Here is a 26,690-nt window from a genome sequence, read left to right as displayed (position 1 = left end):
TTTTGGTACAAAAAAGTTCTTTAATGCACTGAGTGCAGTCTCATATTTATTGTCTGCAAGGGGAAAAGTGCAAAATATATGCTGCCCTTCTGCTCTAAGGCAGTGGATTAGCAGAGCACGCTTTCTTACTTCAGAAATCTCTGTAGCACTGATTGCAAGCAGATAAGTCTCAAACATATGGATCCAGGCAGTAAAAGCAATTGGAGACTCACCTGGACTTTGTAGAAAGGGTGCAGGTGGGTTCAGAGGCAGAAGATACATCCTCGTCCCCAAAATGTTGTTGTAGCCAGGCAAGGTACTAACAAACTTCAACAGGACTTTATTTTTAAAGTGGAAACCTCTTTTCCAAGTTGGTGTTGCACCCTCAGTAGCTCTCCCTCAGCGTCTTCAACTCCTCCCCCTCCTTCCTGTTTCCTGTCCTTTCAGACTCCCAACAGCCCGTGCTCCCAATTCTAATAATTACAAGCGACATCTAAACACCACACCTTTCCATACCTTAACGTGGATTTCTGGTAAATTTAACCTTAACTCTGAATTTCTTTGGCTTATAATGCTTGGTATTGGGATAATTGTAACATCTCTGCACTGTATTTTACTCTAACTTATTAATATATGCACTCAACCTTAACACTGTTAATTAAAAATTCCTAGATTAAAAACTATTTCATGCATGAACAGTAAACAAGAAACCAAAAGAGAATGTTACCATATGATATTTCTAAAGATTTGAAAATATGAGGTATCACTTAAATATTTTTTTAAAATTTCTTTTATGGCCATATTTACCAGCATGCACTGGCTGCTTTCAAGCCACGCTGGAGCAATGCAAAGCAGCCGTTGCATTCTAGCCAATCAAACTGTATTTACAGCTGTCTTGCATCATCAAATTAGCTGTTTTCAACCATGAAGTATGTCCTGTATCTGTATTTTTGTCTTCATATAAAACACAATCCTTTGCTTGTGAATGTGTCTACTTATGGAAACTGAGTGATTGGAAATTAGCTAACCCTTTGTGACCTGGGACAGATTTCCAATTAGGCACAGTAGGTAATTCCTTAGGATGCCAGCATTCTAGGGGTGCCTAAAATCTCAGTTTACCGCTCCTGGGTCTTGGCAGGGGGCGTGGCTGGCTGAGGGGAGACTGCCCCATGCAGCTCTGCTGGAACCTGCCAGCAGGGAACAGTGTTGCCATACTGCTTGCTCGCTCAGCCCGGCAGACACAGTCACTTCCTAGAGGGGCTGGTAAGTGCAGGTGGGGGGCAGGGTGCAGGAGAGTGGGTCTCTGGGTGGGCTTGGGGAGGGGGGAGGGGTTCTGGGCAGAGAGGGGGTAGGCGGCACTGGGCAGTGAGGAAGGTCTGTGTGTGTTGGGGTGCTAGGCAGTGAGGGGTCTGTGTGGGGCACTTGGCAGTTGTGGTGGTGGGGCTGGACGCCTAAAAGTTTAGTGGTGGGGTACCCCAGCCACCCGTGGCAGTTCGGAGCTCCGAGCTCCTGTGGGCAGTGAGGGTACTCTGCAGCTCCCGGCTGCCGCTGGGCAGCGAGAGTCCCCAGAGCTCCAAGCCACTGCGGGCAGTGAGGGTACTCTGTAGCTCCCAGCTGCCGCTGGGCAGTGAGAGCCCCCAGAGCTCCAAGCCACCACGGGCAGTGGGACACCCCACAGCTACTGGCCACTGCTGGGAGGTGAAGGGCTCCACAGTTCTGTGCTGCCACGGATGGCGGGAGGGGGCCCTTCAGCTCCTGGGGGGCCCCTGCAGCTCCGAGCCACAGGTGGCAGGGGACCTTACCTGCTACATATGTGATTGTTTTAATTACATGTATTTTTGTTGTTGTGTTAAATTTTTAAATTATTGTTCATATTTTCCATAAAAAATGAAAAGAAAATATAAAGGTCAGCTGTAGGCGGGGGGCAGGGCAGTGCTGAAGGCGCTGTGCCTAGGAGCGTGCAAGGTGTAAATCCAGCCCTGTTTATCACTGATTTTAGAAAAAGAGCACGAACAGATTATCCACAACAGGAGAGTGAGTGAGTGAAGTACAGGCGAATTAGGGTTATCACAAATATCACTACAAAGTGCTAATATTGGTAGAATTTTAATGGTAGGTATAACAGGAATTTAGAAAAAAAGATCTCCACATATATGTAGTTACCTCTTTCCTGGAGTTTGGTACTACTAATAAAGAAATGATCAATCAGATAGTAATAGTCAGCTCAGGAGCTGCTGGGGTTCCTATCTCAGGACAGCTCAGCCCCTATTATAGATTCTCTTACCAGAAAGCCATTGCTATCTTTTCAGACAGTCTAAATAGAAGCAGGTAGATGAAATCCCTTTGTGGCACTCTCTTAACTGCATTTTGTTATCTGATCCATCTTGACTGTTTGCTATATTTGACTTTGCAATTGCGCACTGCTGTTTTGCTTTCTATGATCATTTAGAAACAGAAATTGTTGGTAATTCCTTTTTTAAAAATGAATTTTGTGCTCCAAAGATGTACTAGATTGTTAGCCCTAGAAACTGAAGCCTTTAAATTAAACAGAAAATTTCTAGCAAGCACTGCCATATTACATGCTTCTCTACATTGCTTCACCAATAAAAAACAAAACTCTGTTTTGGATGAGAGGGTAGTTCTGTATCTATTTTGCCTCTATCCTTGGCTATTCTCTTAAGATTAGCAGTTACTGTCTGTGTTGATAGTTTGTGTGATGAGGACATATATTCACTAGGCAGTGGCTTGGAACCACCAACCCCTTTTACAAATATATAAACTGTCATTCACAGATAATACAATTAAACAATTTTGTAGAGCTGTGCAACAGTTTTGTATGTATCCTTTGAAATTTCAGGTTAAGTCATAGATTCTGCTCTTTTCAAGAAAAAAAGCACTGAAGCCGAATGTTGGTAGAACTCTCTGTGCTTTAAAAGCAATGGAATTTAGATTGTATGACTTAACAGAGAGACTTTGAATCTGTGTTTCATGCTCTAACTGTGAACAGGCTATCATCTGTGCTTCTAGCATATGCTATTTGCATTTTTGTCTGTACAATGTGCCTTGTTCAGGCTGTCCAATCCACAACATGATTCCTAATAATTTATTTATCAAATCATTAGGGCTGTCAATTAATTGCCGTTAACTCAAGCGATTAACTCAAAACAAATTAACTTGATAAATTAATTGCAATTAATGGCAGTTTTAATTGCACTGTTAAATAATAGAATACCAATTTAAATTTATTATAATATTTTTTGGTTTTGTTTTTCTACATTTTCAAATATATTGATTTCAGTTACCACACAGAATACAAAGTGTACAGGGCTCACTTTATTATTTTTTATTACAAATATTTGCACTGTAAAAAAGATACACAAAAGAAATAGTATTTTCCAGTTCACCTCATGCAAGTACTGTAGTACAATCTCTTTATTGTGAAAGTAACTTACAAATGTAGATTTGTTTGTTATGTGACTACACTGAAAAACAAAACAATGTAAAACTTTACAGCCTACAAGTCCACTCAGTCCTGCTTCTCGTTCAGCCAATTCATAGATATTAAGGTCAGAAGGGACCGTTATGGTCATCTAAGACAAAGAAGTTGGTTTATATTTATGGGAGATAATGCTGCCCACTACTTATTTATAATGTCACCTGACAGGGAGAGCAGGTTTTCGCATGGCACTGTTGTAGCCGGCGTTGCAAGGAATTTTCGTGCCAGATATGCTAAACATTCATATGCCCCTTCATGCTTCAACTACCATTCCAGAGGACATGCTTCCACGATGATGACAGGTTCTGCCCAATAACTATCCAATGCAGTGCAGTCTGATGCACGTTCATTTTCATCATCTGAGTCAGATGCCACTAACAGAAGGTTGATTTTCTTTTTTGGTGGTTCGGGTTCTGTGGTTTCCGAATTGGAGTGTTGCTCTTTTAAGACTTCTGATAGCATGTTCAATATCTCATCGCTCTCAGATTTTGGAAGGCATTTCAGATTCTGAGCAGGAGACATACAATTTGGCCCCAGGGTGTTCAGTCACAAACTTAATTAATGCATTATATTTTTAATGAGCGTAATCAGCATTGAAGCAGATCTCTGGAATGGTTTCTGAAGCATTAAGGGGCATACAAATGTTTAGCATATATAGCATGTAAATACCTTGCAATGCTGGCTACAGAAGTGCCAAGTGAACTCCTGTTCTCACTTCCAAGTGACATTGTAAATAGCTAGTGGGCAGCATTATCTCCCGTAAATGCAAACTAACTTGTTTGTCTTAGCAATTGGCTGAACAAGAAGTAGGACTGAGTGGACTTGTAGGCTCTAAATTTTACTTGTTTTGTTTTTGTGTGCAGTTATGTAAACTATAATTCTACATTTGTAAATTGCACTTTCACGATTAAGAGATTGCACTACAGTACTTGTACGAGGTGAATTGTATTATTACGAGGTGAATTGTATTGTATTGTACTATTTCTTTTGTTTTTTACAGTGCAAATATTTGTAATAAAAATAATAATATAAAGTGAGCACTTTACACTTTGTATTCTGTGTGGTAATTGAAATCAATATATTTGAAAATGTAGAAAAACATCCAGAAATACTTATAATAAATTTAAATGGGTTTTCTAATATTAACAGTGCGATCTAAACTGCCATTAATCATGATTGTTTAAATCCCGCGATTAATCATGATTCATTTTTTTAAAATCGTTTGACAGCCCTACAAATCATCCTGTAGTGAGTGTGGTTGGCATTATGGACCTAGTCCTGCCATGAGTGAAATATTGAATTAGGCCAAGTCTTATTAACCTCAGCTGGTAATGAGGATTTCTGCATCTTGCAGGATTGGGCCCCTTGTGAGAAATAGACAGTCTTTTTCTGAAATATCATAGTCCAACTATCTTATTCAATACATAACCAAGAAATATAATACATGCTGCATCCATAATAAATGTTCTTGTCCTACTGATGATTGTTACAATCACAAAATATGTATAAACTGCATCACTTGTTGCATAAAGAGGCTTCATTCTGTTATGTTTTGAAATATCTAACAATGTGAGTAATATGTAATTTATATGAGTAACTTGCTTTAAATTAGACATGTGGCCACACATCCTCCCCTTGTGCCCCCTTATGGTAGGGCACAGTGCAGCACAGACCTGCCTGTTTCACTCCTGGTCTTCCACTGCTCAGTCTCCAGCATTTTCCACAGTGAGGTAACTTTGCCCTTCAAGGGCATGAAAAGTCCAGAATAAACCCACAGAAATGTAATCCTTCTTTCAGGAAGGCCCCAAAAAGCAGCAGTCATCCCCACTTCTTAGTCCCAGCCTGTCTTCTCTCCTAGAATGAAAACTCAAAGTCTGCTCTTCTTCCCTGGCAACTGAGATAGGCACTTGTTTTTTGAGCTCCTCTCTTGAAGCCTGACAACCACATCAGGACTCACAGGTGAGAGTGGTTGGGCCCCCAGTAGATATGATAATAAACATATCTTTAGAAGTTGCTGTAAAAGAGAGAAATCTGTTACATATAGAGTAAGGATCAGTTTTATCTAGTCTTTGGTTTATGAACTTCAAATTTTCCACTGTCATTAAGCCACATGATGTCTCTATATACTAGCTTTGACGTTTGGAGCCCTCATTTAGATGAAAGATGTGTAAAGCCTCATATAAGGAGGCTCAACTGTCAGTTATTTCACTGAAAGTCAGCAGTAAATTTTGATTGGCAGTTTGGTTCCATAGTCACTTGTTTTATATGATAGCATTAGAAATATTTTGCTAAATCTCCCTAATTTTGACCAAGCAATATGATTTTTATTTGGCAGGCGATGCTTCGTCCAAACCAGAAAGACTGGCAGATCTGAGAGGCTGACATTTTCCACAGAATGTCAGAAGGGTACCAACAGTTAAATATAGAGGCTAAAGTAGTGATTTTGGATGCTTCAATTTTTGGCTGTTTAACTTGAAAGACTTGAATAGGGCCTGATTTTCAAAGTGTGGGAGTTCAACACTTCTTGAAGTTCGGGTACCTATAAAGTGTCTCTGGTTGGGCACCTAAAATACTAGCCACTTTAGAAAATGTTGACAGTCCCTAATAATATACCCTATTCCAAATTCTCTTAATCTGCAGTATGAAGATACAATTAGACCTTACATAAATTTGCCTTTCCAAATTCCTGCTTAAAATGATATTTTGATAGGCCTAAAACAAACAATCATTCCTGAATATAATGTTCCATGTGGCTGTAGCTGTATGTTTAGTGTTAAAATATATTACAAATGTAAAAGCAGTAACATTAATGTGTGAAAAACTTACTTGTGACATTTCATCTAAAACTTTTTGGGATTATGAAATAAGAGATGATTTTTTTACTGGTTTTTGCTGCCTCCCAAATTATATAGTTGAGGTTGATTTTATATATCCTTCTGTTAGGAGTAATGTAGTTAGTGCTTATGAATGAGTGAAACTGAAGAGAATTAGGATTTATATTTTGTCATTAGGTGTTGGTGGTATAAATAAATTGGGGTATAACTTCACTGGGCCTTTAAAGATGGAGGTGTGCCTTCATACTGGTTTCAGAAGTTACCCTTTCATTCCTATTGATGAAGGCAGCTGTGTTTTCATGATTGCTTTTATTTTAGAGACGTTAGCACATATAAAAGCTGTGATTGCTTGAAAGCTCTGGAGGATGAAATCCTCAATTTAAGCACAGAAAAGATTCAGAGCTAGCAGTTATAGTGTGAATTTTCTCAAATCTTTCTACAGATGTGACTTGGCCTCTAAGGGAGAGAGGGCATTTTAGATTCATCATCTGGCCTCTGAATTCTGTTATATAAGGGTGCCAGTTATAGTTGTGGGGGTTTTATTTCAATGTTTTTCATTTGTCTGTCTTGCCATATTACCTTAATATTTGAGTTCCTTAGAAATTAACATAAATTCCAACACTCTACCCTGGACCCAGAATTCTTCTTTGTCTTGATCCCACTGAATTATTAAGCTTCCATTTATAAATAGCTTATAAAGAGGTTAATAAATAAATTATAAATTTTAATAAATGGTTAGTCAACTGTTAGACTCCAATAGGTCCATAGGTAGCTTATAACCGTCTGTGACATCCTGTCCTGGTTTGCTTATAACCATCTATAACGCTTACTAATCATGTCTCTCTCATGCTTATAATAGCTATTAATCATTTATAAACCTTTTATAAACTGTTTATAAATGGAACTTAATAATAAAGTGTGACTGCCTTCTCTCATCTCTTCCCATGAGGAGCGGATTTTTAAAAAAATCCTTATTATACTAGCAAAATTATTGCAGAGAGATGGATCTTGCGTTATGTCTATTGGCAACTAGACAGAGACTCACTTCACAGAGGAGAGCAGGCTTTGAGAGCCGTCGGGTGATGGTGGTAGCAACCAAATGTTGCCAATCTGTCTTAGATTTGAACTCATAAAACAGAGGAGCAAAGCAGCCTGTTACCAATCTGTTGAACAATTTAGTTTTGGTTTTCTAGAAAGATTAGGTCAATAGTGTTTGATGTAACCCAGGTGGATCCAAAAACATTCTAAAACACTGTCCAATCAGATTACTTTAGTGTCTATTACTGAGGGAAATACTTTATAGAAAGATATTTAAAAATAAGTTTAGACTTGCAAGTAACTTTCCCACCAGTAAATTTTTTTATTTTTTAATTTTTATTTCATCCTATCGTGCTTAGAGTGAGTGTTGAAAGATGAGCGGCCAAGCAGTGGTCAGCCAGAGGGAGAAGAGCGTCATACAGCCCCCAGAATAGCAACAGCAGTAAATATGGTCATGCTGTTCCTCCACTCAGATAGACCCAGATCACATTTACAGCACCCATTGGGTCCATTGGCTACCAGACATTCAGGAGCTTTGATGAAACGTTTACAAATGTAACTGCAGTTAAGAAGACCTTATTCCAGCGTCAAACAAGCTGACATCAACCAAAAGGAGGAGACATGATAATGGGCCACAGTGTGCAGGCATCATACAGTCTATGGGGAGAAAAAAATTAAATCACCAGCTGGTTCAATGCTTCAGGTTATTAATTGTGTTCTTGTTCCACTCACATCTACATGGGAACTTGCTGTTATTTGTAGCTGACTCATGGCCACTGAAGCACACAGGTTTTGCATAATGGGAAAGGTGGACTGCAAAATGATTCTCCCTGTGACTGTCTTATGTTTTATATAATGCCTATCACAGTGGTATCAAAGTGCCTCACATAATGAAGGAGCAGAAAAGCCCAGACTGAAAAGGTGTTTTTTTTTCACTGTTCTCTCATATATTTAAAAATATCTCGTGACAGAAGACATAATATTCTGCATTATCAGTGGCACACACACTGGCTGAGAAGGGGTGCTCATGCTAGTCCAACTGGCTGGGAAAACCCTGTTTACTTCTCAGATTTAGAAAAAAGGGGATCTTTTTCAAGGATCCAAAAGTGACGTCTTACTTCTGTATACAAAACTCTGCTCATCATTTTCATGTGATTCCCCCAAACTGACTCTGCTGTTAACTAATTTCCATGCTTTGCTTACCTGAGACTATAATGTGTAAGTCAAATTCTGCCCTCATTTACATACTATCTAGCTCCTCTGAACTGTAGACTATTGCACGTGGTAAATCTGGGCATTTTTTGCCCTGTAGCTCTATGCCTGTCTTCACAATTTGAAAAGCTGGTTTCAGTTCTTTTGCAGCGTCTCTGCTTTGTTGGTTTCTTCTTCCCACCCACTATGTCACTTGGAGTGTTACTGGAGTAGGTTTGTTATTTCAGACACATACCAACGCCTGCTGCACTCATTTCTCCCCTACAGTCTTGCACAGGGCACAGAGTCAACTTCATACTTTCATTTGTATCAGTTACACACATAGGATCTAAATTCATCCCTTCCTCTATATAGCCTAATATTTTCTGTCAGATGATAACTCAATATATACTAAATAGTAATTCTGTTTGCTTTTTCACTATAATTTTCAATTTGTTTTGGTGGAATCAATATATTTCTCTCCTTATGGAAACCTTGCTGAGACACACATGATAAAGGAACTGTGTTTTCAGAGTAGCAGTCCAATGACGCTATTTAGTTAAGAAAAAATCATGCCATCATGTTGCAGTTCTTGCCAAAAGAACATAGACAACTATTCAGTGCCCAGTATCCACTGCTGCCCAAAACCTTATCTTGTCCTATTTATACTTTCACAACTGAGATCTTGTTTAAGAGCTGGGTGAATATTGTATTTGCATTTTTAAAACAAACAAATTTGCTCCAGCGTTGACTATGTTCCTATTGTGTTTATTCACAGAAAACACATTTTAAATTCAGATGTGAATTGACTTCTGCTGGAAGTACGTGTGTGCACTCATCCAATCAGGACTAAGCAACACAGCTCAAATGTCAAATGTTGACTCCTAAATGCTTGCAGAGAACTACTTATGATCAATAAATATACTAAAAAAAGATTAATATACAATAGAATCATTTTGAATAAGGGACCACACTGAGGATATGTCTACACTACGAAATTAGGTCGATTTTATAGAAGATGATTTTTAGAAGTCGATTTTATACAGTTGATTGTGTATGTCCCCACTAAGTGCATTAAGTCAGCGGAGTGCGTCCTCAGTACCATGGCTAGGATCGACTTACGAAGCGGTGCACTGTGGGTAGCTATCCAACAGTTCTCACAGTCTCCGCTGCCCATTGGTGTTCTGGGTTAAGCTCCCAGTGCCTGATGGGGCAAAAGCATTGTCGAGGGTGGTTTTGGATACATGTCGTCAGTCGCCACTCCCTCCCTCTGTGAAATCAAAGGCAGACAATCTTTTCGCGCCTTTTTTCTTGGGTTACTCATGCAGACGCCGTAACACAGCAAGCACGGAGCCCGCTCAGCTCACCGCTGCTGTTGTGAGCATTGTAAACACCTCGCACATTGTCCTGGAGTATGTGCAGAACCGGGCTAAGAGACACCAGCACGAGGACGATTGTGATGAGGACATGGATACAGACGTTCCTGAAAGCACGGGCTGTGGCAATTGGAACATCATGGCGGCACTGGGGCTGGTTGATACAGTGGAACACCAATTCTGGGCCCGGCAAACAAGCACAGACTGGTGAGACCGCATAGTGTTGCAGGTATAGGATGATTCACAGTGGCTGCGAAACTTTCACATGTGTAAGGCCACTTTCCTTGAACTTTGTGAGTTGCTTTCCCCTGCCCTGAAGCGCAGGAATACCAAGATGAGAAGTGAGTGGCAATAGCCCTGTGGAAGCTTGCAACGCCTGATTGCTACCGGTCAGTCGGGAATCAATTTGGAGTGGGCAAGTCTACTGTGGGGACTGCTATGATCCAAGTAGCCAATGCAATCACTGACGTTCTGTTATCAAGGGGAGTGACTTCATGCCAGAGCATTCACTTTCTGCTTTCCTGTACTCTGACATTGTTTGCCTCCACGCATTCTGCTGAGGTCTTTCAGTGCGGGAGGACTGTATGAGCTCAGAGAACATTTAATCGTGAGTGCAGTTTTTTTCGCCTTCTTATCTGCGCTAGCCTCTGGGACAGAGATGATAGGGGGAGCGGTGAAACATTTGCAGCTGCGGGAGGGAAAAAGAAGGAGAGTAGTATTTAAAAAGACACATTTTAGAGAACAATGGGTAGAGTCTTTCATGGTGAACCAAGCTGTTAACATTACATAGCACATGTACTTTCGGTACAAGATCGCATTTTGCCTCTTATATTGAGGGCCTGCTGGTTTGGTGTGAGAGATCACACATGCAGGGCTGGGCAACAGAATTCAGCTTGCAGGCAGCCATGGTAAGCCACAGTCTTTCGGCTTCTTCAACCGTCGTAACATGTGGGAATGGTTTCAAACAGCAGCACCCTCCTTTCCCATACCAAGCACCCGTTGGGTTGGCCATTTAAAAGGAGGGGCTGCAGTTTTTGGGTTAATGTGCAGCACAAACCCAACTAACACCCCCCCCACCCGCAATTCTCTGGGATGATCACTTTCCTGAGGATAAAACAGAGAGATAAAGAACAGATATTGCTTGAATGCCAGCAAACACCAGGACCATACACTGCCATGCTTTGTTATGCAATGATTCCAGACTATGTGCTACTGGCCTGGCATGGTGAAGTGTCCTACCTTAGAGGACGGAATAAGGCTGCCCTCCCCAGAAACCTTTTGCAAAGGCTTTGGGAGTACTTCCAGGAGAACTTCATGGAGATGTCCCTGGAGGAGTTCTGCTCCATCCCCAAACACATTAACAGACTTTTCTGGTAACTGTACTGGCCACGAATGCATCCCAAGTCTTCAGGGCAAATTAATCATTAAACATGCTTGCTTTTAAACCATGTATTATATTTACAAAGGTACACTCACCAGAGGTGCCTTCTCCAGCTTCATGGTCCAGGAGCCCACCTTGGGAGGGTTGTGAGGGTATCGGCTCCAGGGTGATAAACAGTTCCTGGCTGTCGGGGAGAACGGTTTCTCTGCTTGCCTGCTGTGCGCTATCCTCTTCCTCATCCCCAAAATCCTCACCTCTGTTGCATGAGACTCCCCCCTTGCAGGTGTTCACGGACAGGGGTGGGGTAGTGGTAAGGGCCCCCCCTAGAATTGCATGCAGCTCATGATAGAAGCGGCATGTCTGGGGCTCTGATCCGGAGTGGCCGTTTGCCTCTTTGGTTTTTTGGTAGGCTTGCCTGAGCTCCTTAATTTTCACGTGGCACTGCTGTAGGTCCCTGTTGTAGCCTCTGTCCATCGTGCCCTTGGAGATTTTTGCAAATATTTTGGCATTTCATCTTTTGGAACAGAGTTCTGATAGCATGGATTCGTCTCCCCATACAGCGATCAGATCCAGTACCTCCCTTTCAGTCCATGCTGGAGCTCTTTTGCGATGGATTTGTCTCCCCATACAGCGATCAGATCCAGTACCTCCCATTCAGTCCATGCTGGAGCTCTTTTGCGATTCTGGAACTGCATAATCACCTGTGCTGATGAGCTCACCACGCTGGCCAAACAGGAAATGAAATTCAAAAGTTCCTGGTGCTTTTCCTGTGTACCTTGCTAGTGCATCTGAATTGAAGGCGCTGTCCAGAGCGGTCACAATGGAGCACTCTGGGATAGCTTCCTGAGGCGAATACCGTCGAATTGCATCTACACTACCCCAAATTCAACCCTGCGATGTTGATTTCAGCTCTAATCCCTTCGTCGGGGAGGAGTACAGAAATCGATTTTAAGAGCCCTTTAAGTCGACAAAAATGGCTTCGTCGTGTGGGCAGGTGTAGGGTTAAATCGATCTAACGCTGCTAAATTCGACCTAAACTCGTAGTGTAGACCAGGGCTGAGTGAGTGGGGTACACCGTCTCTCCCAAGGGTGAGCACTGCTACTTTTCCACATCTTCATGAGGCACCAATCCTTTTGCATCTCTCCTTGCTCCTCTGGTTGTTCCTCAAATGCTTGGTTTGTGTTTGTACCTAGCCCTTGTGTGGTGGGAGGCAGAAACCTCCTGGTAACTCTTCTTCTGCACCTTGCCCCCTCCAGTCGCACGAAAAGAAGGGATATTATGGTCCTATATGTGATAAGAGAACCAGAAAGGAGAAGAGGGAGGGGGAAGGCACAGCAAAGGGAGAGGGACAAAGCTAAGGGATGGAACAAACAATGGAGGCATAAGAGAGGACAGAGGTGGAGAACATGATTGAGATGAGAAGAAAGCATGGGGAGTGTGTGGAAAAGATGAGATGAGGAGGTTAGTGGGAATAAAAGAGTTGCCCCAAAAAGCGAGGTAGTGTGGCGTGGTGGAGAGTCTGCATTAGACCACGATTCAAGAGACCTAGATTTTAATCCCAGTTCTGCCACTTGTGTGCGGCATAACTTTGGGCAAACCTTTGTTTGTCTCATCTCTTTCGATTGTAAATGAGCTCTCATTATGTGTTTGTACCGTGCCTAACACAATGGGGCCTGTAGTGCTATTTTAATGTGCATAATAATAAAAGACCAGATTAAAAAACAGGAAGAACACAAGATAGGGAGTAGGGACAGAAGAAATTAAGAGTTGGGAAAAATTCATCCTGTCATAAGGATAGAAAAGGCTGTCTAATGAGGAGTTGATTTGACATCATGTAATTCAGGAATAATAGGGAAGGATAAACTCTTCAGAACTATTTTTGTTTCTAGCTAGTCGTGACATCTGAGTTTCTTAGTTTTATTTGACATTGATCTACTACATTTTTAAATGCTATTTTTAACAAGTGCCAGATTCACTTTTTAGTGAAATCAATGGGTTTTTTCCCACTGACTTCAACTGGAATTAAGACAGGCCTTAAGGATCTCATCTAAATCGGAGTCCTCCCACTGACTTCAGTGGGCTTTGGGTCAAACACTAAAGGAGTTTCTCTATTAGTACTTAGTAGCAAGCTCTTATTCCAACTGCAAGACAAGAAGGAAACATGGTCCCTTGCACACTTACTGTTATTTTTACTATGGCAGTGCCCTAGTGGGGCCAGGCAGTGTGCAAATGTAATAAGACATTCCTTATCCCAAAGAGCTTACCCATGAAGTATAAGATGAGAGGCAACAGGTAGGTACAACAACAAAAAAAAATGTGGGGAGCACAGGGTAACTAAGATGATTGTATAATAAGTATAATAAGCAATAGTCAAATTCACTTGAAATTCACCTGAAAACACTTAAGCACACATTTAGTTTTCCTCATGTGAGTTGTCCCATTGAAATTAATGTGAGTAAATTTAAATAGGGGCATCAGTGTTTGCAAAACTGAGCCTTAGGTCTCAGTACATTTTTTTTCCTTCTTGTTCTTCACTAAAAGAAGGATCAAGCCCCCTAGCTAGTGTATTACATATGCACACTGAAGCAATGTGATAGGTGCATTTTTAAAAACAAATAAACGAAAATCGTTATGTTCTGGAGTGAGACATGGATTAAGATTCCAACTAGTTAGCTTTGGGTTTGATCGCATGTGTTAGTTGCGACAGTCTGGAGGCATAGTTGGGATAAAAGATTATTTGCGGAGATAAGAGTGGTAGATCACATAAAGTCTGAATAATAATGCCTGAATTTTAAGATTTGTAATAGAGCCCTTGGACCTCAGTCAGCTGATCTATTTTACATTTGATTTGAAATCTGAAATTTGATTGATAACATTAGGACAGTTGAATGTTTCATTTTTAATAAGCATCAGAAAAGTAGGGAAGTTTGGGGCTCCTAGTAATTTTTTAAATAAAATATTGTTGTTTAGATTTTTATTAGTAGTATCTTCATAGTCGCAGAGGAGAAATTCAATTTTTAAAGAATTGTTGAAAATATTGACATTAGAAATTCCTTTGTGTAGGAAAGGGGAGGGATTGTGCATTTGGAGAATGTAGGACAGAGTTCTGAACAGTAACTGTCTGAGGGGAATTGAATATGATACTGTAAGTAACTCAGTAAGTAAGAGAGATAGTTCAGTTTAGTGAAACACATGCATGTATGTATTGGGTTGGGTGCAAAATAGTAATTCAGTACTCTACACTTTTATACAAGATTTCTTCCAAGTATTTTCCAAAGGCTATACAAGGGTCATGTAGTTTAGCCTGCCTACACTGTTTTACACATGGGTAAACTGAAGCACAGATAGGCTGAATTGTAGTTATACTTTGATGTGTGACTGTTAAAATGTTATATGCAGTGTTGTTATACCCATATTGGTAATGTAAGGGTCCATGTTTCTTGTCTCTCACTAGTTTTCAGTATGAATTCGTTAAGTTTACAGTCAAAGGATATCTATTCTGTCAACACTGCAATCTCTCCCTGGGATCTGAAAGTCATGCTGTGTTCTCTCTGGCTCATGCGTCATCACCAGTAATACAGACTCTGCAACTGGAACTTAGTCAATAGGTGTTGATGATGAGTGATCCAGAATAGAATCCAGCTTGTTTTCCTATAGCTGTATTAGCTACTGCATCATTAGTAATTCAGATTCTGCAACTGGAACTGAATCAACAATTCAGCTAATGATGTATGAGTCAGAATAGAATCCAGCTAATTTTCCTGTACCTGTATTGGCTCGGCAGTTCTGTCTGGTGTGAAAAAGTAGCTAAAGCTTATTTTTATCTGTAAAATAATCATATCTGACTCTGAATACACATGGGAACTGATCTGCTGAGTAAGAAATTGCTATTTTTACATAGAGTGATCACTCTTCTGACTATACGTATTCTGGCCAAATCACAAAGCAAGTGGCAGAATTTGAGGGGGGGGGAATATTGATTTCCAGCCTCTGATCTTAATTTCTACAGAATATTACTCCCTTGTTAATTTGGTTTTGACTTTACTTACACTGCTTATACTGTGTATGTATTGTGACAGGGTCAGGCCAGATGGCTACAGGAGACTGATAGAAGGCAGATATATTAGCCCCAGGTTAAGTAGGTCCCTTTTCTCTGGGTAAGGTAACAGGGAAGGTTCCAGAACAATCAGGAACTTTCTGGAAACAATTAAGGCAGACATGCTGATTAGAACACCTGCAGCCAATCAAGAAGCTGCTAGACTCAATTAAGGCAGGCTAATCAGGGCACCTGGGTTTAAAAAGGAGCTCACTTCAGTTTGTGGTGCATGTGAGGAGCTGGGAGCAAGAGGCGTGAGGAGCCGAGAGTGAGAAGGCGTACTACTGGAAGACTGGGAAGTACACGCATTATCAGACATCAGGAGGAAGGTCCTGTGGTGAGAATAAAGAAGGTGTTGGGAGGAGTCCATGGGGAAGTAGCCCAGGGAGTTGTAGCTGTCACGCAGCTGTTACAGGAGCCACTGTAGACAGCTGCAATCCACAGGGCCCTGGGCTGGAACCCGGAGTAGAGGGCGGTCCCGGGTTCCTCCCATCCCTCCATCCCCTCAACTCCCTACTTGATACCGGAGGAGTTGACCTGGACTGTAGGTTCCACCAGAGAGGAATGTCTCTGGCCTGTTCCCCGATCCACTAGGTGGATCAGCAGAGACTGCAAGGATTGTTCTTCTTTCTTTTCCCCATGCTGGCCAGTGATGAGGCTAACTGAGTGAACGGCAGGTTTAAGCCATGAAAGTGGCCAAACTGAGGGCTGCCGTGAACCTCTGAGGCGAGCAAATCTGCCAATAAGCGCAGGACCCACCAGGGTAGAGGAGGAACTTTGTCACAGTATATGTATAAAAATTAATATTATTTTCACTACAGATTTTATGTAAAAACTACTAATAAAGAATTTTGTTTAGGCATTAATTTTTGTAATTCTCACAAACAATTCAATTGTGGAGCCAGTAGGGCACCTTCATGATGTAAAAGTTTATGCAGTAAAACCAATATATTTTGTTTTCAGAATGAAAAACAAGATATTTCTGTACAACACAGGAAGATCAAAACACACCACATCAAGGTTCTATAAGTGAGGCCATATAGAAAGAAAAGGCAAAAATGCTAGAGAAATAAGAAAAATAATTAGTTAAGAGGCAAGATTTAATGATAAAGTGGCCACCTATCTCTTATCTGAAAAGTGGCTGGGTGGCAACTCAGTTTGCTGTTGTTTGTTTCGTGAGCTGGATATGTGCCCAGCTCCTCCTTTATGTACTTAGGTACATATCCAGTGTATACAAAAGTATCTGCAATGAATTATGAATAATAATTTTCTGATCAACCATGTGAGCTTTCTGAAGATGTCTCTTGGCAAATAAACTTGGATTAAAGGGGCTATAGCAGGATGCCTGTCTTAGAGAAGAGGGCTTTCCAAGATGTTCTGAATGTCTTTCTGCTTTTGGTTCTCTTGATGGAACATGCTTGTGCATTTGAAGATTTTTTAAGAAAAGCTGGAGAGGAAAAAGCACATATGAATAATACCTCATTCTTTTTGCACTTTTCTGAAGAAATAAATAAGTCCAGCATTTTGTCACATTTTTAGATAAAAGGGGACCTCTTGTGGTTATTCAGAGAAACATCTTTATACAAAGCTCATGGAAAATAATTTCAGTACAACCACAGCTCACCTAACCTGGGTATGTTCCCAGGGTTCTGAGCTCAGTATTCCTGTGCAATAGTTTTGAGTTGGAAAACTGTCCTGGTTATTGATATGCAAATCAGCAGGCCAACCACCCCACCAAGTTTTAGAATCCCTATCTCTTGTGTTCCACCATAAAAAAACTTTTGAACTTGAGTACTGTTTATGCAGGCCAAGTGTGGAAATACAGATATGTTGGTCCTAAGTTGCTGTCAGAAAAAAAAATTGTGGGTGTTTACCAGCCAATCAGCTGTTTGGTGGGCATCGCTGATCAGCTATTCTGCAGGCTCCACCGATCAGCTCCTCCCTCAACCCCCCAGTGCCTCCTGCCCACGGCTGATCAGTTGTTCGGCAGTGGGCTGGAGGCACTGGGGGTGGGAAGGAACAGGGCGGGAAGAGGCAGAGTGAGAGTGGGGCACGCTTGGAGGAGGGGGAGGAGCAGGGGTTGGAAAAAGTGGGGTGGGGAGCCTTAGGGAGGGGGCGTAGTGGGTGCGGGAAGAGGCGGAGAGAGGGTGGGGCCTTGGGGTAAGGAATGGAGTGTGGGCGGGGCCTCAGGGTGGAGCAGGGATGGCGCACGCCCTGGGGAAAGTTGAAAGTTGGCACCTGTGGCTGGTGTCTTAAATCTAGAAAAAAATTGAAAGGTTTGGATGTGCTTGTGGATACATTGAGATAGTTAAGAAAGCCAGAAGTGGTGGGGATTAATTTCCTCACTTTGCCTCCTGTCTTTTATTGTACTTGGGTGTGGGCGTGTGACTATAGGATGAAACAGGAATTTCCTAGAATACATTTCTGCTGCCCAAACAGATTGGATTTTTCAGATAATAATATAATAGTTTCTGTAAGAAGATCTAAAATCACTTCATAAACATAAGTGAATTAGGTTTAGGTAGGAAAGTATTATCACCACCCTTTTACAGATGGGGAAATGGAGGCACAGACAAATTAAGTATGTTACTCAAGGACACACAAGAAGTTTATGGCAAAGTTAGGAATAGAACCAAGATTACTAGACTCCAAGGTTTGTGTGTTAGCCCTAAGATCATGCAAGATAATCATACATGTCATGCATATCTTTAATTCTCTTAACACAGGAATATCTATTACTCATTGACTTTAAGGCCAGAAGAGACTATCATGATCATTTAGTCTGACCTCCTACACATTGCAGATCACAGAACATCACCCACCCACTCCCATAACCTCTTTTTGTGTTACTGAAATACTAAAATCTTGATTTAAAGACACCAAGTTACAGAGAATCTCCAATTTACTCTAGTTCAAACCAGCAAGTGACCCAGGCCTCATGATGCAGAGGAAGGTGAAACCCCTCCAGATCCTCCCAATCTGACTTGAAAAGAATTTTTTCCCGATCCCAAATATGGCACTCTGAGCACATGGGCCACCAGCCAGACACCAGGAAAAGAATTCTCTGTAGGAACTCAGAGCCCTCTTTCTCTAGTGTCCCATCTCCGGCCATTGGACATATTTACTAATGGCAGTCGTGGCCATATGCCACTGCAGCAATCCCATCCACTCCATAAACTGATCAAGCTCAGTCTTAAAACAAGTTAAGTTTTTTGCCTCCACTACTTCCCTTGGAAGGCTGTTCATGACTTCACTTCTCTGAAGTCTAGACCTTACTTTAATTTCAAGCGTAAACTTACTGATGGCTAGTTTATATCCATTTTTTCTTGTGCCAGCATTTTTCCCTTAATTTAAACAACTTCTCTCCCTCTCTGGTGTTTATCCCTCTAATACAGTGGTTCCCAAACTTGTCCTGCCACTTGTGCAGGGAAAGCCCCACGCGGACCAGTTTGTTTACCTGCCACATCCACAGGTTTGGCCAGTCGCGGCTCCCAGTGGCCGCGGTTCACTGCTCCAGGTCAATGGAAGCTGCTGGAAGTGGCGCGGGCCGAGGGACGTACAGGCCACTGCTTCCAGCAGCTCCCATTGGCCTGGAGCAGTGAATCGCGGCTACTGGGAGCCGCGATCGGCTGAACCTGCAGATGCGGCAGGTAAACAAACCGGCCTGGCCCAGCAGGGGCTTTCCCTGCATAAGTGGCAGAACAAATTTGGGAACCACTGCTCTAATATATTTATAGAGAGCAAACACCTCTTCTGTCAGCTGTCGTTTTGTTGGGTTAAACAAGCCAAGCTCCTTAAGTCTCTTCTCGTAAGGGAGTCTCCGTTGCTCTGGTCATCCTAGTAGCCCTTCTCTGCACCTGTGCCAGTTTGAATTCATCTTTTTTGAACATGGGAGACCAGGATTGCACAGAGTATTCCAGGTCTTACCAGTGCCTTGGACAATGGTCATAACCCTTCCCTATCTCTACTGGAAATCCCTCATTTGATTCATCCTAGGATTGCATTAGTCTTTTTCACAGCTGCATCAACTAATACACCCAAGTTGATGTGGATTAACCAATTGTGATCAACCAATATACCCAGATCTTTCTCCTCCTCTGTCACTGCCAACTGATATGTCCCCATCTTGTAGCAAAGGTTCTTGTTGTTAGTCCTTAAGCATATGACCTTGCATTTCACACTGTTAAATTTAATCCCATTGCTATTACTTGTTTTCAAGGTCCTCCAAATATTCTTTTATGATACTCTGGTCCTCCTCTACATTGACAACACCTCCCACATTTGTGTCATCTGCAAATTTTACTCCACTTTATGTACCAAGGTCATTAATGAAAATGTTAAATGCAATCGGATCCAAGACCAGTTCTTGAGGAATTCCACTAGTAACCTCCCTCCAGCTTGACAGTTCACTTTCAACATGATATGTTGTAGTCTATCCTTTAACCAGTTCCTTACTCACCTTTCAATTCTCATATTAATGCCCACCTTCTCCAATTTAACTAATAATTTCCCATGAGGACTTGTATCAAATGCTTTACTGAAATCCAGGTAGATTAGATCTACTGCATTTCCTTTGTCTGGAAAATCGGTTATCTTCTCAAAGAAAGAGACCATGTTGGTCTGGCATGATCTACCTTTTGTAAAACCATTTTATGTGTTATCGCAATTACGTTTTACCTCTGTCTTTAACAACTCTCTCTTTTAAAATTTATTCTAAGACCTTGCATACAGTTGAGGTCAAAGTAACAGGCCTGTAATTTCACAGAATTTTTTCCCCTTTCTTAAACATAGGTATTGTATTTGCAGTTCTCCAGTCATAGGGTACCACCCCTGATTTTATGGATTCAATAAAAATCCTTGCTATTGGGCTTGCAATTTTATATGCCAGTTCCTTTAATATTTTTGGATGGAGACTATCCAGGCCTTCTGATTTGGTCCCATTAAACTGTTTAAGATTGGCTTCCACCTCTGATGTGGTAATTTCTACCTCCATATCCTTGTTTCCATTATCCACCCTGCCACTACCCCCAAGCTCCTCGTTACCATTATTAAAAACCAAGGCAAAGTATTCATTTAGGCATTGGGCCATAACTAGATTATCTTTAATCTCCACTCCATCCCCAGTGTTTAGCAGTCCCACTTCTTTCCTGGTTTTCTTTTTATTTATATGGCTAAAGAACGTTTTACTGTTGGTTTTAATTTCTTTTGCAAGGTCCAACTTTGCTTGGCTTTTGGCAGTTCTCACTTTTACCCTACACTTTCTGACCTCCAAGAGGTAGCTTTCCTTGCCGATTCATCCCTTGGTCCATTCCTTGTAGGCTCTCTCCTATCTCTTAATAACCTGTTTGAGATACTTATTCATCCAATTTGGTCTGACACTCTTCCCTACAATTTTTCCCCTTGCTTGAGATGCATGCTTCAGATAGTTTCTGCAACTTTGACTTAAAGTAATTCCAAGCCTTCTCCACATTCAGATACTTAGGGAAGTGGAGTGGACAGTAGAACTCAAGGAAGTCCCTTCATTTTTTTTTTCAGGTTTGCCCTTTTGAAATCACAAACCGTAGCTGCAGACCTATTTTAGTTTATCCTGCCATTTACCTGAAACTGAATTAACTCATGATCATTCAAACCATTACTACAGTGGAAGACATGTTAGACATATCCAGATAAAAAACCTTTGCTTTTCTAAACATGTTTCTTATAATTTCATCGGCATTTCTTTGTTTGAAATGCTATTCATGTAAGGAAACAATTTTTGTGCTTTACTAGAATTAATATTATTCATTAATTTCTAAACATTAATGTATTCAAATTAGTAAATGCTTGTTGTTTGGATGGTACATCCTTTAGTTATATTATTCCTCCAGAGCTGCACTCAGGGATGTGAGAAAAATACATCAAGGGAGGAAGGAAGAATTTTCTGTTTCCCAAGGTAACAGCTCACCCGAAATACAACAAAAATTCATTTTTATTAGTTAATAATAAATAATCTGCACTTAATTACACAGTGTTTGCTTCAAGTCAATGAGAGTACTCGTGATTAAAGTTAATCATAGGCATACGTGTTTACAGATTCAAGCACTAGACATTTGCACAGCCAGACATTGTAACAAAACACTGAATAAAATATATAAGCCACAGTGTTTAGGCAGGACCTGATCTCCATTCTTTGCACACCCAAAATTATCATTAGAGTGAATGGTTGTTTAATGGGAGTTTGAGGTATACAAACAATAGAGAACAGGGCCATCTGTTTGGGATGATCTTCAATATATCAAAAAATCTCTGATATTTTGTATTTGAATAAACAAATGATCCCTCATTTCCCCATAAATTCCAGAATTAACTGGACAACAGACCGAGTACTGCAGACAATGAATTTCTCAGTGAGCTGATATGCTTCTTATTTTTCATGTTAAAGGGAAAATTCATAACAGTGAAGGCATCAGAAATAATTAAGGCTACTTAAACACTGCTATAAATACTAAGTCAAAGAACTACTGGGCTATGAAGATTTGTTATCATGTACAAATAATTACTTTCACTTCTCTCAGACAACATACTATGGAAAATTTAATATTGGATTCCCCATATTTTAATGTACAAAATCTGAAGGAATGTTTATAATTCTTAGGCACTACTATACATTTATATGACTTGTCTGAGTAGTAGTTCTGGGGGCTGATCCAACTCTCAGTGAAGTCAACAGAAAGACACCATTGTAGTTTAGAAAGAGAAATGTTCTTAAGTGCCCCAGTGTGTCTTCTTATTCTCTTAGCTCCTCACAAACTGCAGAGCAGACATTCAAATATTCTCATCTAGGAAAGCTTTCCTGAGCCATGCCAATTACACTCTCCTGTTCTGCAGAGTTCAAGTCTGAGATGATGCCCTCCTAACAGGAGGACTAATTTCTTTTCTGCAGTGGCTTTTCCAGGCTTTTAAAGCAAGGTCACAGATGGTAGCATTGATTATAATTGTCTTGTACTAGCTCTGATTAGAATTCAAATCCATGAGCAATATAACATAACCCTGATTTTCTAAGATAGTATCCTAAACTATGAAGGTTTATATCCTTTCTATATTTTGTACTATCTGATGTAACTATGAGGACATTTAGCTATATAGATAGATATTTATATAACCCCAATTAACTCTTGATCTCAATTATGTCTTGTAGCAATGAATTCCGCAGTTTAATTTGGATTGTATAAAGAAGAATTTCCTTTTATCAGTTTAAAATGTATTGTCTTTCAGTTTCATCAAATGTCCCTTTGTACTTGTGTTATGAGAGTGTATATAGGAACACCCATTCTAACTTCTCTATACCCTTCATTATTTTGTATGCCTCTGTCATGTCCACACTTCCCAATGTGAGCTTTGGGAGGCATTGTGCCTGGAGTTTGCAGAAGAATCATAACTTCCCCTTGATCACTTTGTTGCAGGGCACAAAATGTACCCCCAGAACTGTATTGAGCAGTACCCAAAGGGGAGGGGCTGTGTAGGGTCACTGCTTACCTCGTCTGAGGAAGTTTGTGCTGTTTGTGATGCTGGCCTTGCCACAGTCCTTAGGTTCAGGGGAATCCAAAGACTGTAATTGTGCCTCACTCTTGTGAGTATTACAGGGGTGGGAGCTGACTCTTTTTTCCCCCTTTCCCTCCTTATTTAAATGCCTTGGTCACAATTACATTACAGAGGTAAGTGGCTATGAATAGTGGGTGAAATCCTGGGTCTGTTGACACCAATGGCTCAACTTCCATTGACTTCAGTAGAGTGAGGATTTTACCCACTATGTTTAAAATGAAATGAAACACACTTAGTATCAACAGGGCCTAGAACTCACAACATCCTAGATTCCGGTTTGGCTTGCCCTAGCTGTGGGGAGTATTTAGTGTGAAACAGGGTAGTCCCAGAAAAGGCTTTCCTATCCGATTTCCTACTAGCTGCAAGATCTAAGCTATGTACCATCTTTACTCATCCACAAAAAATGCTTTCTGCATTTTCCTGGCCTAGGGGACATAATTTCTGATACATGGTGGTGACACTGTCAGAAATTGCTTCCCCTCACTTTTCCTCATATCCTGGAATGGAGGGAGAAATTTCTGATGTGTATGGCTGAATCCTACCATCATATGTTTTTCAGGCCTTCTTTATTCCTTGTAGATAACAAAAAGGAGGCAAAATCTTTTTATTTCCTCTGTATGTCACCCTTAAAAATTCAAGAGCATTGACTCCCTGGCTGAAGGAAAGCAAATATGAAGATGTAATAATAACAATACAAGAAACACAGGTGGGTAAGGTAATGTAACACAGTCTGATTAATGTTCTTGCTGGATGATGACGTCCATCATGGTTTTCCTCTGCAGCAAAACGTATTTTCCTTGAGCGTCATTGTGTAATCATGTGATTGTTAAAACATCCATTTATTCATCAAGCATAAATGAACTTCCTTGAAGTGTGGACTTTTTCCATGTATATATATTTATGCCTGTATAAGGAACATTCTGTTTAATTTAGCTCAACATGCTGGACGTGGGATACACATTGAAGGGCTGGGTCCTCAATGTTTTGGGCTAACCTTAGCAAATTGCAAAAAGAAAAGGAGTACTTGTGGCACCTTAGAGACCAACCAATTTATTTGAGCATGAGCTTTCGTGAGCTACAGCTCAAATAAATTGGTTAGTCTCTAAGGTGCCACAAGTACTCCTTTTCTTTTTGCGAATACAGACTAACACGGCTGTTACTCTGAAACTTAGCAAATTGGCCATTCTTGGCTGAGGGCTATAAACACGTGTAAAGATGGGACACAGACACACACAGCCATGGTTGTTGGTTATGGAGGGACTTTATGTTCTTTATGCCAGATTCTGCCCTGCAGTTTGTACCTTACCAGAATTACAGTTTCTTACCCATGTATTATTTTAAACACCCAAATCATGTCTGCCAATATTGGGGGGGGCAGTCAGTGCATCAGCTCTCTAGGCGGCAGCTGCTTTGGGTTTTCCACGCATTCTAGGCATTGGGCTAGATTGGGGCTTTCACGCCAGAGCCCTGTGTAGGGGGTGGCAGGTGCAGTGATGCACTGTCCATGGATGCAGCACAAGCCCCCACAATCTGATCCCACTTTTTTTTTTTTTTGCCCCCCTCCACCCTTTCTCTTCCTAGTCCTGCATCTCTGCCCCTCCCCCGCCCGCTCCTGCGTTTCCTCCCCGGTGCGGCCAGGGCGCAGGTACCGATGCCGTGCGAGGGCAGCGGCTGTCACGGAGCATGCTCCGAGCGCCGGCGCACGCTCCGTAGCCGCCGGGGAGCCCGGTCCGCTGGGGAGCCGGTTCTGAGTCCGCTCAGCCCCTGGGAGCGATGGCGCGGCAGGAGGATGGCGCGGCAGCGGGCAGCGTGCTCCTGGCTGACTGCAAGGCAGAGGCTAAGTTAATACTGTACCACTGGACGCACTCGTTCTGCTCCCAAAAGGTGAGTGCCTGGTTGCTTTCGGGGGTGCCAGCAGGGATCAGCACCTGGACAGATCCCTCGCGTCTTTGCTGCCCCGTTTGGGGCGTGGCGGCGGCAGCCGCAGCTCAGTGGCCTTGCCTTGCAGGTCCCAATCTGGATGGTTAGGCGTGGGCAGAGGGAAGTAGCGCTGTTGCCTAGATCTGGAGAGGGAGGAGGAAGAGATGGTGAGGGGCAAGGCCACAAAGCTTTCTTTTTAGGCCCTGAAAGGCTTGCAAGGCCTCCAGGGGACTGTGATCATTTCGAAATGCAGAATCCCCAAACCCAGCACTGGAGGCAGCGGGGAGGAGGCCTACGAGGAAGGATGACTAGGGGCTTTAAAACGGAAATATAACACTCCTTGAGTTGTTAAAATGTAACAGATAATTTTGAATGGCACTTCCATAGTCTGTAAATATAACAAGATGACATGAGCATATACATCTATTTTGTGTTCTAATTCAGAAGACGTTTTGATACTTTTTAGCAAAGGGCTGTTTCTCACCTTTATTGCAAATGGTTCAGTTGCCAAAGCAAACAATTATGGTATAATAAAATATGGATTATTCTTGTAATGGAGAAGCTTTCACACCAAGTACATACACAAGAGAAGCACCAAAAAGAGGACAGGTATTTAGAAATTTGGCCACCCTTTTTACATTTATTCAAAGGGGGAGAGCTCTCCAGCCAGCAGATCTTTAGCCAGGCTTTTTGAATATTAACCTGATCCTTAATAAGTCATGTCCAATGTAGTATGTTAATATTTTATTGTAACTTTGTCTTAATAAAAAATTCCAAAAAAGTATGCCTCAGTTCCAGTTATGTATACAGAACATATTCGAGAGTATATGGGAAAGGAATTTAGACATCACCAAAACTATAGCACCAGGTTTTAAGATATTTAAAAAAAAATTTTTTGTGTTGTTAATTCTCTTACATTTTATCAACTGTTTCTAGGAATACCTGTCATTCAGGTAATAGCCACCAACTATTTTATGCTAATGATAAATGTGTTGAAAGAAGAGTTTTAGGCAATTACAATTATTCTTTGTTGTTTATTTATTTATTTATTTATTTGTATTACAGTAGCACTTAAGGATCCCAACTGAGATTAGGACTCAGTTGCATTAGGAACTGTACATAGTCCATACCTACAGAGAACACAATTTAAATAGACAAAGGATGTGAAAGAAGACAGAGAGGTGAAGAGATTTGCTAAGGTCACACAGCAGATCAGTGGCACAGCTGGGAATAGACCCCAGTACTCCTGACTCCCACTGAAACACATTGCCCCTCTAATTGAACAGTGTATCAGTTTATCCCTGGCAAATAGCTTAATCCAGTAATTCTTGCAATATTTTTCAGGTGCGCTTAGTGATTGCTGAAAAAGCACTGAAGTGTGAAGAACATGATGTAAGTTTACCCCTGAGTGAACACAATGAACCTTGGTTTATGCGTTTAAACTCATCTGGAGAAGTGCCTGTCCTTATCCATGGGGAAAACATTATTTGTGAGGCCTCACAGATTATTGATTATCTTGAAGAGACATTCGTGGATGGTAATGAAATTTTTTTTAGATTATGTGATTTTTAATGCAGTACTTATGTGTCGCTGTATAGAGTTTTGTTCATTTCCATAAAAAGTTTCGCATTCCCCAAGCAAACGGATTGCATTGAAAATACTTTAACATCTATTTGGCAAGATAATGGATATCTGATCACTTATCCTGCTAGCCCATACAGGTCAGAAATATGATAATACTTTGCTGTACTAATTGTGTAGCAAGGACTAATATAAAATAATAGTCTCACAGAAGGA

At 41.2% G+C, this 26,690-nt stretch overlaps 1 protein-coding gene across 7 annotated transcripts in view; it reads left to right on the top strand.

Annotated features, from left to right (window-relative positions):
- GDAP1 (ganglioside induced differentiation associated protein 1) overlaps positions 1-26,690 on the top strand; it is a 54,711-nt gene that overhangs the window by 10,905 nt on the left and 17,116 nt on the right. For 3 of the 7 annotated variants that reach the window (XM_077810106.1, XM_077810105.1, XM_077810108.1), the window contains exons 2-3: positions 24,555-24,857; positions 26,238-26,430. In XM_077810106.1, the coding sequence (XP_077666232.1) occupies positions 24,747-24,857; positions 26,238-26,430 (304 nt within the window). In that variant the 5' untranslated portion in view covers positions 24,555-24,746. Of the gene's footprint in view, positions 1-24,554; positions 24,858-26,237; positions 26,431-26,690 lie in introns of those variants that run through there. The other 4 variants (XM_077810110.1, XM_077810109.1, XM_077810112.1 and 1 more) reach the window with 3 other exon arrangements.

This window comes from Eretmochelys imbricata, chromosome 2 (assembly GCF_965152235.1).
Source record: "Eretmochelys imbricata isolate rEreImb1 chromosome 2, rEreImb1.hap1, whole genome shotgun sequence".
Taxonomy (NCBI): domain Eukaryota; kingdom Metazoa; phylum Chordata; order Testudines; family Cheloniidae; genus Eretmochelys; species Eretmochelys imbricata.
The sequence above is the reverse complement of the archived record's forward strand: the minus strand, read 5'-3'. Positions and strand labels throughout refer to the sequence as shown.